Source organism: Anopheles marshallii, chromosome X (genome assembly GCF_943734725.1).
Source record: "Anopheles marshallii chromosome X, idAnoMarsDA_429_01, whole genome shotgun sequence".
NCBI classification, from domain to species: domain Eukaryota; kingdom Metazoa; phylum Arthropoda; class Insecta; order Diptera; family Culicidae; genus Anopheles; species Anopheles marshallii.
Genome location: NC_071325.1, coordinates 10,423,439 through 10,440,269, shown reverse-complemented (window position 1 = coordinate 10,440,269; position 16,831 = coordinate 10,423,439). Strand labels below are relative to the sequence as shown.

The following is a 16,831-nucleotide window of genomic DNA, read 5'->3' as shown; positions in this document are numbered from 1 at the left end:
TACCAAAAGCTGTAATTGTTAAACTAATTAGTAAAACACACATCTTGAGTTTGTTGCTTTTCCCGCATTCGCGAAGCTCATAAGAAAGGTACAAGACGTACCCATACACAAGCACTTCGACAACCGAGCGCGTCAAGTGTATGTGGAAAATCGCGTGTATCGTTCGTTGCGGTTGTGTTGGTTGAGAAAACCGTTGAAACAGTTGCGACGATAACAAATCAAAGGGTATGGCCCCTAGCGGCTGGACGCGCGAGCGAGACGGGCGACACCGTTCCGGGTGTGCGTGAGCGAGTGTGAGTGAGCTCTCGTGTTTTTAATGCGCGAAAGAGACGAAATCGGATCGAAACCGATTACTTCACGACGGTTTCGCGCAGCGATGTGAATGCGCGAGCAAGATGCACTATACGTTCATCGCAAGCATGCGAAGGAACCCGACTTTGCTTAGTAGTAGCTGCTTCCCAAACACACTACGGTACGGTGTTTGTATGTGTGTACCGCTCCCGTTCGCTTGCGCTACCCCTTCCGCACACCGACAACTACCTTTTACAATCAAATTCTCCTCGCAAACATACACACACACACACACATACCTACACGCACACAACTCGAGGGGGCCCAGATGCGTTCGCCCAGTTCGACTTTGACTCGGGGTTGTACGAAGAAATCGAAACTTTTTGCTTCCTTCCTTCATTCGGTCAGCATCCATAGGAGCATTCGGCTGTCTACTACAAAACTGGTGCGTGTGTATACTAAGCAAGTGGTACGTGAGCAGGCGAACGAAAACTTGAGCGCTGTTCGCCTTAGAGCAAGACGGTGGCGCGGACCAGAGTGCGGTCGAACAATTTACAAGGTGGCGATCGGTCAGAAACAGCTTTCGTTTTGTGTTTTAATTTAATTATTTGGTATTTCATTGCTGTGAGTTTTAATTTTGTAACTTTTTTTTACGCTGGAAACTAAAATTTCACTTTCTAAAGCAACACAAACATGAAAGAGAAGCGTTACATTTAATGGTGCGTAAAGGCAATTTGTTTGTTTGCGAACAGCGAAACATAATGACAGTTTACATGTTTTCAAACCCTTATTGCGTGTGGTAAATGCTTTAGAAAATAGCTGCACTTAGATGTGAGAGAAGTAATATCGCTGTTTTTGTATGTAAAGTTAATGGAGAATGTTGTGCGATGGATCAAAACATCGAAAAATTTGAATAGTGTTTTAATTGCTTTCGATGTTAACGCTCATCTGCGACAGTATTCATGCCAAAGAAGCTTTGTTTTCGAGCGAAACAGATGACATAACAGAGGATTAGAAGTAGAGATAGAAGAAACAAAAAATGCGTACAAGAATATGATTATGCATGTGAGGAAAAGATCCTTTTTTCTTGAAACTGATTTAAAAACAACATCCTTAAAAGCATGACAGATGTTAAATCTCATCGCAGCATTCACATCAAAGTACGATTGTGTGAAACAACGCTACCGCTATTAGACGATGATCGGTTGATCGGACAGAATAATTTTAATCGATTAGAATATCGCTACCCGCGGGAAGTTACTACTTAGTGTGATGTAGTGGTGTTTAGTGCTGATGTAGTCATTGGTGCGTCCCTGATACGGTCAACAAACACACTCACTTGTATGGCGACGCTTAGTGCACGACACAATCGTGATTATCCTGCGCCCTTGGCTTAAAGTCTCTATAAAAATAGCAAACAACATCAAACATCCAGTGCGTTTTACCGGTATCCAATATAACGCATCCGCGTTATCACCGTGAAGGTCCATGCAGCAGGATTTTGCCAATGCTACAATCAAACATCAAAAAGAAAAAAAAAACCTCACGTTAGGACAGATGCAACACGCACACCTAGACGGTACGTTTTGCATCTTCGCCCTCTCGCTCTCAATCATCCGTCCGATTGCGTATTGCAGGTACTGTTTCGTGCAACTGATCGCGCCACTAGCGTGACAAAATGTTTGTCTCGTGTGTCTGATAGAACACACTAAGCTAGTGATGGTCCGTTAGATTTATGGCACACTGCTGGCATTCGTACCCAATTAACATCGTTCATCTGCCGAGTCGTTGACTTGTTTGATTGGTTCTTTGTGCTTCAAAATCGATCCATAGCCTCCACATCTTCCGATCGTGTTCAGATCGTTCTAGCTCGGTTCGCAAATGTTTCGCTAGCATTGTTTTCCCTTCCTAACGACGTTAGTCTAGCAAATTGCGTGTATTTTTTTTGTTCTTTCGCCCCTATTTGTGTGGGAGCAATGTAAGAAAACACTCTGATCAAACAAACATTGCAACAGCACATGTGTTTTCGGTGTCCTTCTTCTCGATTTGAAACGTTTCTTAGAATCGGTTTGAGTTGAATTCCTTCGTTTAGAAGTTCTGATTTGGTGTTGCAACGTATTTTCTATTGCTTATCAGTCGGGCACAAGTTTTTTTTTTAATTTCCAACTATCAAGTACTAATCGACAATGTGCGAGAGAGAGCGAGAGAGTGAATGAGAGTGCCAAAATAGGTAAAAAACGGAGGTTCACAAAGCAGCGTGTGCGAGCGGGACAGCAACAAGGCAAAACACAATCAACCACAATCAAAACATGCAACCAGCCTAAAAAGATGCACAACGAAAAAGGAAAAATGAAAAACACTAGTTGAATGAAACAAGAAAAAAAGAACATCGCCAGCAACAATAACAACACCAACCATCAGCACCCCGTTTTTTTGGCCCGTTGTAACAATCGCTGAAACAAAAAAAAAACCACACACTCTCCACCAAGCAACAATGTGTCGTGTGCGGAAGCGAGCGAGAAAGGAAGATGAAAAAACGAGCCAAACGCGCGATGAAACAGATGAAAATGAATAATGGAAAAATTGTGATGATGTGAAAGAGGGGGAAGGGGCCAGAGCGCTAGGTGGGGCTGGGGAGGGGTTAGAAAGAGATGCGAGGGGATTGGAGAAAGGAGGAAAAGAAGAATGATGAAGCATAGAATTCCTTTCGTTCGTGGGGGAAAAGGGCGGGGGTTGGGGTTTGGAGATGGGGAAAACTGGGAAGAAACGGGGAGGAAATAATGAGCTGTGAGATTGAGTTTGTTTATGTGTCGGAGCGAAATGGGGTAATGCGATCGAGTGTGTGCCGTATGAGAGAGAGAGAGAGAGAGAAAAAAAAATAATAGAAAGCAAGGAAAAGGAAAGGGAGAAAACAACAAGGAAAAAAAGGCAAGGGATAGGAAAGGAATAAATAGTAAACATTAATGCCGGAGAGCAATAGAAAAATTGGTTACAGTCCAAAAAGCTAACAGCAAAGACGGTACAATAAAAGCTAAAGAAGTAAAGAGCAAAAGGAAGTGGATGGTAAGCTGAGAAGATGTAGAGGAGGATTTAAAAAGAAAATACACAAATAAAACCGGTTGAGATGATTTTTAAGGGATAAGAAAAAATGTTTTTAACCGCGAATCCATGATTCGAAATGTGTAGGATTGCTGTAGGGAGGATCTTTTTTTTTTATCTCGTTAGGGTAAACAGTTTGACAAATAAAACGTATTACGACAATAATCATACCTGTCAATTGTTAATTACAGCAAGTGTATCACGCAAAAACACACGGGTGCAACACCATAAAAAAACGTCGCTTCGCATCTGCGACACGTCCGTGCGTAAAAGCAGCGACAGGATCACACCCAGAGCGGAAAACTCATAAACGTCAAACGGAACGGTATCGAACATACCGAAAACTCTACAACAGTGCGCGCGAATTGCATCCATTGTGTGTTGGGAGCGCGTGCGTGTGTCTCTCTGTGTGACTTAGTGTGCTGTTGTGTGTTGTTGCGCATTGTTTCCTTTGGGGCCCAGTTTCCATTGAGTCATTCGCATGTGAGCGGGTGTGTTTGTGCAGTGTGGTGCTGATAAGGAAAGGGCAGAAGAGAGAAAGAGTGGCGAACAGGAGGAAGGAATTGGAAAACAGGCAGCGATAAACGGGTGGTGAAAAGTGGCGTGGAAAGCAATGGAAACTAGCTACAACACGGCACCGATCGGTGCTGGCACCAGCGAGTTCGATATCAACATGTTCGACCAGTATGTGTACAAGGTTAGTATGCCCGTTTGTAAGCGGACTTGTTATCCCTCTTGTTTTTCCCCCCCTTTTGGACAGTAATATCCTTGAGTGCTTTCGAATATTGGGCACCACACCACCGAGCGATATTGGGCTCTGATTCCTCTGGAACCTGGATCTGAATTTAAGTACCCAGTTATCTTGGTGGATTTACTGCAGAATCCTGAGGAGACATCACAGCATCCTCAGAGAATATCTCGGAAACTCCAAAGTACCTCAGATACAGCCTCAGACCCTCGCAATTGTCGACTATTCTTCTAATAAGAAAAATAAGATCTTAATGGCTTTAGATCTCCATTTTTAAATCTCTAAAGTACAGATATAAAATGTTGGCGAATGTCTGAGATACCCTTCAGTGCGCATAGATATGCATGAACAATATTTAATCTTAATCTCACCGTATTAACTATACTCTCAATAAAAAAAAGAACATACTTCCAAGATAAGAATATCTGGTTTAAATGAAGAATGCATCGGAGGCACGTTTGAAAGTCGCGAAAGATGATTATCATACTACCTTTTGCTTACCTGCATAAGACGACTTGCCACCGAGAACAAGAATCGTTTATGCCAAGGGTGTAGAATGTAACGAAAAGTTGCAGTAAAAACAAGTGGACTGTACCAAGGTAAAGCAAAAAAAACCAGGCCATAAAGCGATGAGCGAGGCCATCGCGCACTTATCGTTGAATTTGGTCTGGCTCGCTGCGGACGTTCGATTGCGGACCAAACTTCTTAGCCTTATAGCACAAAACCGGTCGAAGAATACGACACATTAAGGATGGTGAGGGGAGGGAAAGGGGTGAGTGTGGAGGGGGGGGGGGGGGGGGGGGGGATTTCAAAAGTTCTTTAACTATTAGATGTGGATTGGAACGCAACAGGGCATCAATTCTGTACATGTTTCATGTTTGACGTTCGTTGTACTCGAACGATTTGCCTACTGCATCAGTAGGTAACGCGATATGTCGAAGGTGAAAGAACCTTTACCTGCTGGGTGGTTCGATGGGTAGAAGTTAACTAACATACGCATGCTTTGCAAGAACGAATCTGCACAGTGCATAGTTTACTATAACGATGTTTATGGTGCGTAACTCACAGTTCTCAAGAAGATATTTTCTGGATCTCTGGGCTCTGGTTCAGGACTTCAGAATTCTAAACTAGAAACCTTTAATATTAAAACGAATATGAATGTACTGTTTATTCTACTAGTATATTTAGAAGAAGATGACTGAAAATATCATCCATTATCTTCAATTGATTGACTAATTTGCCTTGCCAGGCTGTGAATTTCCAATCGCACGCTAATCACGCTTGTTGAAAGTGTCGAGGAGCCACTATTTTCGCAGTAGAAGTTGTTCTTATGCTATTCGTTACGATTCGCCGATCATTACACCAAGATGAATACCTAGTTCTGACACCATAATAACATTGGTTCATTATGTATGACAGCGTTCATTATGGCAAATCTAGTTCCCAACGGCTTGCAGTTTTGAAATGAAGTCATGAGTCAATGAATTATTTAATATTCAAATATTCAGGAGTACTAAAAGATTGACAAATCCCTAAAAGATTCTTGATTCCGCATAGATTCACTATCATCAGATCTTCGTAATCAAATGCTAGCTGTATTTGAGTTATTTCTACCGTGAGCTTGTGAGGTGAATTTGAATCAGATTCATCAATCTGAATGAATCTGTAGCTGTATGTCACAGAGTCATGAATTTCACAAGATGTCTTCACTAGAGATGTGCTTCACTATTTTATTTTTTGAAGAGTGAATCACAACTAGTCACTCTTTTGAAAGAGTGAATCACTAATCAATTCTTTCCCTTCTTTCATGTTCATCGTATCGGTTGACTTTCTCGTCGCGTAACAATTACTAAGCTAACAAATCCAATCTTTCAAAGCAAGAAAACAGTTTGAATTTGTCCACAGTGAACCAAAGAAACGATGCAATGAAGAGCAATACAGCATGTGATTCCTCTTCTTGAGTAATTGTTACTTCTACAGTGACAGACAACATTTGTTAAAAAAAAATTAATGTTGTTTATTCTAAAAAAAAATTGATCTTCAAAAATCATTCCAAAAATTTTCCACACGTGTGAATGATGGATGAAAACAGAAGGTTAGAAAAATAGATTAAATTTACTAACAATTATTTCAATATGACTTAAGTTCTCTTTACTTACAAACAACAACAAGAGCCATGGTATTTTTTGTCCGATACTGTGCTCCTTATATCTTGTGATGTTTTCTTTTTCCTTTCTAATGTGCTCATGACTCCTTTGGGGAATGATACCATTTTATTGTTTTTTTCTCTCGCGCTCCACCATGCTTATTTTCTAACTTCTCTTAACTTTTATAATTATTTAATTCTTCTATTTCGAATTTTATTCTAGAATTGTTCCTCTCTATTTCTTTTCTATTCTTTGCAGAAATTTAACTAAATTTAACTACTCCTTAGCAACTCTTTACGGGATTTAAGCGTGTTACTCTATTAACATGCTCTTAGGGAATATTTGCATTTTATTCAGCAGTAAATTATTAAATGATTTTGAAAGTATTATCGTCAGCAGGGGCGCTTGGGGAAAATCCGATCCACAAACAACTTGTTTTACACTTGACAAAACCAGTCAATTCACTTACTCATTAAAAAGAAGCGCTCAGATTATAAAATCAACTTATCTTTGCAGATCTTTGGTCCCCACCTATGTGTTTGTCCGTTCCGTACAAATGGGACCAAGTACCATTCCGCTTTAGACCTCCAAGGAGCATGAGTTGTCTGAGGATTCATGAATCTTTTGAGTGTCGATTCCTGATTTAAATGACTCCTCTTTATAGATTAATATGGCTGACTGTTCTTAGCAGATTCATTGAACGCAAAACTAGTTATTTCGTCTGTATAAACACAATAATGCCTTGGAGTTTCATGAATACTTAGATATACTTGTTTGAGGATTCATGTAGGAATTGTGAATCTTCAGAATCATCCATTTCACTAAGAGATTTATTCAGATTCCCGAGATGTCTCAGATTCACTATTCATCTCAATAGAATAATAGAACTGAACGTTTCCCGTGTGAATGTAAACTTAAACTTAAAATGTAAATAAACATTTGTAATGAAAAAAACATAAAAATAATTATTTCAACCAGATTTATATAGTTTTTGAAATGAATTGAATTTGATGTTAAATTTCTTAACTTTCATCGATTTTTCTCAAAATGTGGTTCCGTAAAACTGATCCCTTATGTTATTCTTTATGTCAAAATGCTATGTCCTTTACGAATATGTACAGCCAGGTACCTGAATTATTTGACTGATACAGGCTGAAAGCTTAAACTTTCGAACTTAAGGTATGATCTTCTCCATTGTTTGGTTGTCGAAATCCTTCTCAGAGCGCGTTTATACTGGTCGGATCCTACTTGGCTGATACCGTAGCAGGGGTTTTGTGGTAAAGTGTGGTGCCATTGTGATATCATGTGCTTGCATTGAAGTGTGTGTGCTGCGGTTGTGGTGTCTTCTAACACCATTGTATTGTCATGTGCTGCGCTTGTTGTGATAGGCGCTTGCATTGTTCCGACATCTGTAAAACCCTGTATGAAACCAAGTTTGCTCGCGTGTGTTTATCACTGTCCAAACATTGAAGAATTTTGTTGCACAACTTGTAAAACAATCTTTGTCCAACGTTTGTAAACTTTCCAAGGTATACATTGTTAGCCTTGTGCGCATTTATGCATCTGGACGCACTTAAAGAGAAGATTTTGCACAACATTTCCATGAAATTGAACTGATTGATCCCGCATTCCGCTTCCCACGCTGTCGCGGCAAGGAAATGCGCCAAAACAAAAACTGCACTCCTGGCGAGATATGGGTCCTGCCCCTCCCTCTACTCGTCCTTACCATCACATAAACCCTTACGCACACAACCAAGGGCACGCATAGCGTTACACGGAACATAACCCAGTGGCCAGCACCGAAGAAAAAAAAAATCGCAAAACAAATTGTTATGCACACTAGCAAACCAGAAGAAGAAAAAAATCGCCAAGATCTTTGCTTTTCTCGCTTTGTTTTCTTCATTGTGTCCGTGCGGTTTTTTTTTGTGCCTTTGTTTTGCCGTTTTTATTGTTTCGTTTATATTAGTGCACTTTTTTCCTCCTTCTTCTTCTTCTTCTGCTTCTTCTTCTTATTTGTTTTGTTGGTTTATCTTTCCCCCTCCCTTGGGTTTTTCTTCTCGCGCGTGTTCTCATTTGGCTGGTGTTTTCCTTCCCTGCAACATGCTTTTATTCGCTCCAAATCAGACGCGGCTGTTATTCCGTTGTTTTTTTTGCGTTTCATCGCCTCACACACACACACACACACACACACTCGACGCTGTCTTTCCAATGTTTTAAGATTTTAAATGTTTTCCCTCTTCTCTTCACTATTCTTTCGGGTGGTTGTGTTTGTTGTTGTTTGCTTCACCACAATCTCCTTTTTCTCCTCTCCGTTATCTCGTTCTATCGATGTTTGCTCCCGAATAAATGTATGTTGCGTTTTTTTTCTCTCAATTTGTTGTTTTTGTTTCTGTTTAATGTTTTCCTTGTGTTTTATCTTTCGCTCGATGCCTTCTGCTCAGTGTTTTGCGGCGTTTGCGCCAGCCGCTAGGGCGAGTGAACAGCGAGGGAAGGAAATAAAATTAGAATGAATTCAGTGTGGCTGGAGCAGGAGAATGTAATGCTGGCAGCCTATACAAACACGGCTGTGTGGATGCGGTGCGTGTGTAGTGCACCGGAGAGAAAGGTGGTAGAAAATGTTGTTAAACAGGTTATGTATATGTGTGTCGTGAAATGAGGGGAATGGGAAAATTGGCGTTGGTGGTGGAGGGAAGGAAAGGCCGGGAATAGCAAACAACCTGGGACAGACTGTCGTGCAACGAACAGACTGAAAGATGGATGGCAAATGGTTCGAAAGAGCAAGAGAGAGATAGAGAGAGAGAGTGACAGAGAGAGCACGGCACGATCGGATGGAGATGGCGCAGGGTTCACAATCAACGTCTGTTTGGAATTGCATCTGTAACACCCCGGCGCATCCCATCTCTCACGCGTACATTACATGCCGTATCGTTTATTTCGCTTCCTCCTTCCTTTACTGTTGTCAACTTTGCAGGGTTCGCTTGTCTCTATTCCTTTACACTCGTTGTTCGGTTTTTTTTTATCGATTTTTTTTTTATTGCATTCACCACGATCGCTATATTTTTATTGCTTTTTCTTGCGACTTTCGTCCCTTTTTGCCACCCACTAGTCCGCACTTTGCTGATCATATTATCCGCGACCCCTATCCACCTTCACGGAGTTTATGCATTCGCTTGCTAGCCTGCCGCAGCTTCGTTCATTCTTTTTTTCTTCCCGTTCTATAAATTGTAACGTTTGCTTCACATTTACTTTACAAAAAATAAGATGGTCAAATGATCACAACACCACATGTCGATGGTTTTCGTCATTCGCTGTGTTTGATTTGAATTTAGCATTCCTTTGTCCCTTGTTTTGTAAAGTCGCATAAATACATAATGTAATGTTTTCAACAACAACGAACACACACACACACATACGATAATAAATTCCCTTCATTACACTCTTGCCAAAAAGCCCACCCACCCCCACCGGGCGGTGGGAAAAAACGACATGAGAGATGCGAAATGAATTGTATCAGAAATGAACGATGCAGAGTGAAAGAGAGCCACACACAAGATGGTGCGAGTGCGATGGGAAGAAGTGCAATGCCAGGAAGGAAGGGATGCTAGCAAGGTTGCTGGATATGAAAAGGAGTTTATGCTGGAGTATGTATATGTGTGTATGTGAGCAATGGAATCAAAGGGTACGCTAAGGAACGTTACGGGGAAACGCAGGAGATAGGAAAGAGAGCGAGAGCAAGAGAAATAAAAACAGAGTTTCGAAATAGAAACTCAATTAAAGAAATGTGTAGATGGAAGAAGCGTTTGAAATCTCGCGAAGAAATAAAGCAAGAAATGTGTAAGAGAAGAAGATGCCGGAAGAGCTGGTGGTGGAAAAGTGTAAGAGGAGAGCCAAAAAAAAAGGTCGAACAACAACAGCAACACAAACTAGGAGAAGGGAATGTTAAGTCACTGGTGGGGAGGGGGGGATAGGTTGATATAGTGGTGGAGGAATGGAGAGAGGAATACAGGAAAAAAAAACCAACAAAAACATCAGATAACGATTTTTGGGCTGGCGTATACCAGCGTTCGGAGCAATTGGGAAATGGGAATAGAAATGTACCAAGAATTAATTTCGTTACCATTCATGATGAATACTGTTCATCCACCAACTCCCTCCCATCCACTGTGTAAATTTGTTTTATTATTCCTCCTTCTACAGTTCCTTCCCTTTATGCTATAAGTGACTAGTGCTATAAAAGAGTGCGCAATGCTATAAAACTTAAAATTCATCTTTATGGTAATGATTGTTCATGCAACGTTCGTCGATTTGTTAATTGGGTTTTAGCACTAGAATGTTATTTGCATAAATTTTTTCGGAGTAAAATAATTCCACTGTTCCACTGTGTGAACCTTAGTTTTTAACACATCGTTGTTTAATTTCGAAGCTAACCCCAAAAATTGTTAACAAATTAACGTAAAATGTGAAATTATTTATGAAATATCCTTTAATGAAAAAAATGCGCTTGTAACGCTTGATTTGTAGTGTTAAAATAACATGATTGCATCAAAAAGCGTTGGAATGATATTTCAGTTTGGAATGGTCGAAAAATTAGATGGAGAAAGAGAGGGAGAGGCGAAGGAAGAGAGAGAGAGAGGGAGAGCTAGAGAGGAGGAAGGAGAGAAGGTGGGGTAATGGAGATGCAGGGGAAGGAAGTCCTATGCGACGATGCTAGAATGATCTCAAAAGAAGCTGAAGGTCAATGTGATTAGCATGAGCAAAACTTTATGAGCTTCAATTGAGCGCTGGAAAGAGTTTGTGATGAATATGACGACAGAGGTTGTTGATGCAAGGGGTGGAACGCAAACCGTGGAGCGGGTATTGGGAGTGAGGTGGACCGTTTTTGGACCCAGTTATAGTTTCCGACTTCAACCCCATATCTCTCCCCTCCCCTTTCCACCGCTTCATGTAACCCATCAACCCCTATTCAATCCCCGAAACTGTTGTTGACTGACGCAACAATCATGCTACTCCATTTCTTACCGTGTTTTTTTTTAGTTAGTGGAGAAGTAATGTTACCCCTTCCTCACTATTGCTCTTTCTCTCTCTCTCTCTCTCTCTCTCTCTCTCTTTGACTTTTGCCTTACCGAACGGCGAATAGTTTATAGCTGTATTTCCTTTTCCAACACATTACAACACATTTCCCCCTCCCCCTCCACCCCGCACACACTCTACTCCCACGCCCCATCACAACCCAATCTATTTAAAGTGAATATATTGTTATGCACCTTTTTAATGTGCAACCGAAACCAAATTTAAAAGACCACAGAACGAAAACAATGTACAAATCAACAGCGAAACAACGAGTTTATCAACAATTAAATGCGTGTTTTGTTTGTTTGTTTGAAAAACTCACCCGACATGTGAGTGCGTGAACCCAAAACAAGCGCGTACACACAAACATTGCAATCTGTCCCCATTTGGCATGTCAGCGACGTCAGGCGAACTGTGCCGCGTGTGTTTGCTTCGTTTTGTGTCCGTTTGTGATTGAAGTGCTCGTTATTAACAAGTTTTTGAAATGTATTATTACATTATTGTCAATGTATTTGCAATGCTATAACATGTAGTGGCTTGCACACATGCACTCACAGTCGCGTTCTTCCACCGTCACCGGTGTTTCCGCTGCTGCTGGTGCATTAATTTCTATTTAAAAATTGCAACTCGGAAGCGGAGCAGTTTAATTTGCTTGCTGCGAAGCATTTCCTTCCAAAAACCGTTCGCGTTTCCGCTTTGGTTTGGATTTTCTTCGCTTCCGCGTTGTTTAGTGCAATTTGTTGCCCTTTTCGCTCACGCTTCGTTCGCTGCTGGTTGGCTGCTCGCCCGCTGTGTGTTGTGCAAGCTGTTTGCTTTCTCCCTCCCACCGTAGACCGGGAAGGTACCGTGGGTGGGTGGGTTTTGCGTTGGCGGGAGGGGGCGACGAGATTAGGTGTGGGATGATTAGAATGCCAAAGAAAACAACGTTCATGCAAATGCCAAAGAACGTAATCTTCGTGCATAGAATAGTTCACTCATAGCGCGTTTAAGTGAAGGCAGAGGCTGAAAGGGAGATAAAGGGTTGAATTAACAAGGTTTCTGTTTGTCGTTTTATAACAAAACAAAAAAACGTTGTTGTGCAACTGCGCAATGAAAATACAACAATGTAAATATCTAGTGAATTCAGTTCGTTATGACTGTTGAGCGTCGATATTAAGCGATGTTAAGCGACTGGACTATCGATCTTGCCCAATATCACAGGCAAGATCGATAGTGCAGTGGAAGTCATGCTGACTTCTCACACATCTGCTTAGACATTTAATCCTATCTAGTCCAGGTAATGTTATCAAATGGTAGAATATAGTACCCATTCATCCGTTGACAGCTAATGAACGCTTGATCGCGATTAAGCCCATGATACACGATACGCTTAAGGTTTAGTGAGTAATGTTCATTTTAAATATTTTAAACAAATTCATTAAATTTTAAAGAAAGTTTAGACCGGTAAATTCCAACATCTTTCTAAACAGATATGACAAGTTGCAGCAAAAAATAGACGAATAATGATATTAAAATCTGGGTATGATTTTAAGCCTGGCAACAGGTTGCATAATGGTATCCTTTCCTTCCACAGCAAAGGGATGCAAAAAGGGTTAAAAGGAAATTATATCAACGGTTGCGCTGTTACGTACAGCAAGCGCGTTGAACAACACTCGCGGTGCATAATTCTCCCGCGAAAAATAGGTAATCTTTTTTTTCCCTCCACTACCTTGTTTTGTGTTGTGCGTTATTGTCTACTGTTGTGCGTTTGTGTGTGATTCCTGATTGCCTAACAGCGGCTTTATGCACGTTACGGTTTTGAGGTTAGGCGTTGTACGATTGTTTTAACCATGCGACCATTACAGTGGGTTGCATGGGGTTGGGCGGTTGTGCTTTGTGGAAGGTGATTCGGTTTGTGGGTTACGATGTGCACGCACAATGCACGCACTATTCCTGCTTCCGGAGTGCGAAACAACACAAAAAAAATCAGAGTGTAACCGTACGTAAGCCTGGCAAACATGGGTTTGTAAGTAGCAGGGTTACATGCAGTGTTTTAAATACTATTTTTTGTCTAAAGAATAGACTCAAGAACAATCGAAGGTGATGATAAATTGTGATTGCCTTCATTACTTGAACTTTGCATTCAATAATGAATTATTCTGTAATATTATTATTAACTGTGTCATGTCTACTAGCAGCGAGAAAGTTTAGTACATAAATGTTAAAGTACCAAAAATTGTTAAGGATTAGTTTCATGAATAATTTCAATTAAATAATGAACTAGTAGTACTAAGAACAATAAACTCTGTTAAATATTGACCTTAGTAGAATAATGAACTCGTAGTACTAAGGAAGATGAACTCTTTGTCATGTAATGAACTCATAGTACTAAGGAAGATGAACTCATTCCGTGAGGTTCATTCCGCCTCTTTTATCCCATTTAACAAAAACGTTCATTTCCAATTTACCGTTGGATGACATTTGCCAACGATACAATAAATGACCATAAACATAAACATTTTTTTAATTTTTTCACAAACACAGACAACACTATGTTGTCATGACGCACACACTCTCACATTCGGGTGGGTGAGCAAACTTGCATGCAGATTTGGAAAGGGGAACACGAAAACATTCATCCTTCGATGAACGCATTGTCGCATTGGGATTGAACTTGGCAGATACCTTTATGGTAAAACACCGTAAAATCCACAGCCAGTGAGTCGTAATCACTGCTGTGATGTTTGTTTAAAATTTACACGCCAGTTTTGCTGAAGTCACGTTGTGAGGTCACACTAAGCCCGACCCCTGGACGTTGTCATGAAATGTTAAAATAATTAAATCACGATAAATATCAATTGCTGCTTACTCAATCGTTGACAGTATCGACCGCACAACACCAACCAATCACATTGATTTGCGCGCTATTTTACGTTTTACGAGTCTGAGCTGCTAATGTGAGGCGCGAAGTTGCGCTGGAGAAACGATCGTAAACGATCAACTTGTGCAAAACTAGTCGTATAAAACCGTCCATTTTTTGACAGGACATGTTTCACGAAGTTAATAGCCGGGTGGGGGGAAAACGACCCAGCGTACACAGCGTTAGACACTTTTCCTGTAGCGGGTTGCGAATTATACACACGCGCAACGTGCTTTTGTCCAAGGTGCGAAAAGCTTTTAAGCTGTAAGATGATCGGCTGACAACGAGGTTTCCAATAATCCAATTGATTGCCTGGTAATGATTTATTTTATTACCACCCAACATTTCCTTCCACGGAAATATTAAAAATTGGAACTCGTCTAACTCTGGAGGTGTACATAGGCGAACTGTCAGCAGGTACGCACCGTCGTTTGTTTGCTTCTTATTTGGACGATCGCGCTTTATCGCGCGCAGTGTGGCAAAATAGGCAACTCCTCATTCCGGGTCATCCGTTCATGTGTCCATTTGTAAGCTGTCCCACTTATCGTAGGTCTAGTCGCTTTCTATTATGCGTTCGCTTGCACACGCCACACAGCATCCCTATGTGGGTCAGTGCGAGATAGGGACGGCAGCGTACATCTGACAATGCATTTCTATTCGCCTGCACGAATGAAAGTGCAACGATTTCTTCCACCTTGTAGCGATGGTAGTTCTTATCGCGCGGAAAACCTATCGCGTCCAGCTTACTGCGATTGGGAGTCGAAGTCGATGTGGGGTACGAAGAGACCGAGTTTTGTTGGAGAATTGGAGCTAAAGCAGGCGAAGATTTTATTTCCGTACTAAACGAAACCATGTTAAGCTAGATTAGTTTATCAGTAGTGCAAACAATCAGACCTGTGTGAGATGTAGACATTGGGAGAGGCGAAGAAGAGAGGGCAAGTGTGATCAGAGAGTTGCAGAAGAACACAAATCAGATCAGGCGAATTGATGGGAACTGCGAAGAGACTGACATCACTCCATTGGGGTAGATACGGTAGTTAAGCTTACTAGCAATTGAGTAAAATCTATTCTAAATGCTAATTCTAACACCTCTTGCTCATGGCGTGACGTGGCTATCAGGCATCAGGTCTGTCTGAGAGAGTACCTTAAACCCACAGTAGAACATTGAGTCAACGCTTTAATCAATGTTGTTGTTTCTTACATCCAGGCTGGTAAGTCTGAGACCCATCTTGCCTTACTGATGATCCTCTACCATGAGTTTTTGTGCTGTCCAAAATTCAATGCAACAGTGTCCTAAAAACGAAGCTTTTGCCGAACATATTTGATGTGGCATATGGCCAGTTCATTTGAGAAATAGGCATGCAACGATGCAGACGGGACGACTTCTTGCGAGTACGTTGGTGGGTTTTTCGTTCTTATTTTTCCGCAAGGTAAACGAAATGGGTAAGATCTTTGCTACGGATTAACAGGAAGCGGGGTCGACGACATAATGCAATACCTTTTTATCGCCTCCAGCTTCCTGTGCGATAGCTCATTTATTTGTTTATTTGCACGCTTCAAAGAACTTTACCCAACGTGGAACGGGCGCGAACACCTGGTGCAAGGTTCGCTGAACAGTCTGTAAATAGCGATAGTGGATATGTCTAACGTAGGTGCTTCTGGTGGAGGGTAGTACCGCCGAACTATCGTCTTCTTGGGCGGGACGAATAGTTTAAACCGGATAATGCAGGGCACGAACAAAATCTGTACCTGCGATCAAATCCCGTCCCAGAGACACCCCGACTTTACCGTTTGCGCACGGGTCTTTTCAAACTGCGTTTGTAGTAGTGTTTGTAGTTTCAATTATGAAGCAGCGAATTGGTGTTGTAAGCACACATTATCAGCAGACCTCCACTACATCTGTTGGGATCTTCACACTGTACACCGTAATGTGATAACGCATCCAGCACATCTCTCTTTCTCGCACCCACACTACAACACATCTTCTCCTCGTTGTGCACCTGATTCCTTCTTCGCCAGCTCAGATCGATCGTCTCGACACAGTGACGAAAGCGTCATTAAAAATTTAAATTACAGCAATCTAATCTCGCGCAGCTTTGGTGTGAGGATATCTTATCAAACGGAAACACTTCCAAAATCCTATCCATCGGTATGCTTGTGATGGAGATAAAAGCTAAGCAAATTAATATTCCAAAAATAACAAGCACATCTAAACAATCAACACCAAAAAAAACATGCCCAACATAATACAAATGGATGTAAGAAAAACAAAACGCGTACACGTGTTGATGTCAATTATCCAACCTTTAACAGACTTGGTCCAATTTCCCAGAATCTTCAGTTGTGGAAATTTACGTAGCTTCTTTTCGATAGTCGGATAATGGAATAATGGAAAAAAAACCAATGGCCAATAATGGAAAAAAACAGCAACAGAATCTCATCAATTCGCTTGTATCAGTTCCTTTCATCAGCGAATGTTCGTGTGTAAGCGTTCTCCGCTGAAATCATTACAGGGTTTTTTTAGATGACAGAACGACGCAAGCGCCTATCACAACAAGCGCAGCACATGACAATACA

The 16,831-nt window shown here is 41.2% G+C and overlaps 1 protein-coding gene across 1 annotated transcript in view; it reads left to right on the top strand.

Moving 5' to 3' along the window:
• Nucleotides 1-4,003: 4,003 nt before the first annotated feature.
• Nucleotides 4,004-16,831, top strand: part of LOC128708592 (TOX high mobility group box family member 3-like) — a 40,127-nt gene continuing 27,299 nt past the window's right edge. The window contains exon 1 of the mRNA XM_053803574.1: nt 4,004-4,087. Coding sequence (XP_053659549.1) covers nt 4,004-4,087 — 84 coding nt within the window. The remainder of the gene's footprint in view (nt 4,088-16,831) is intronic.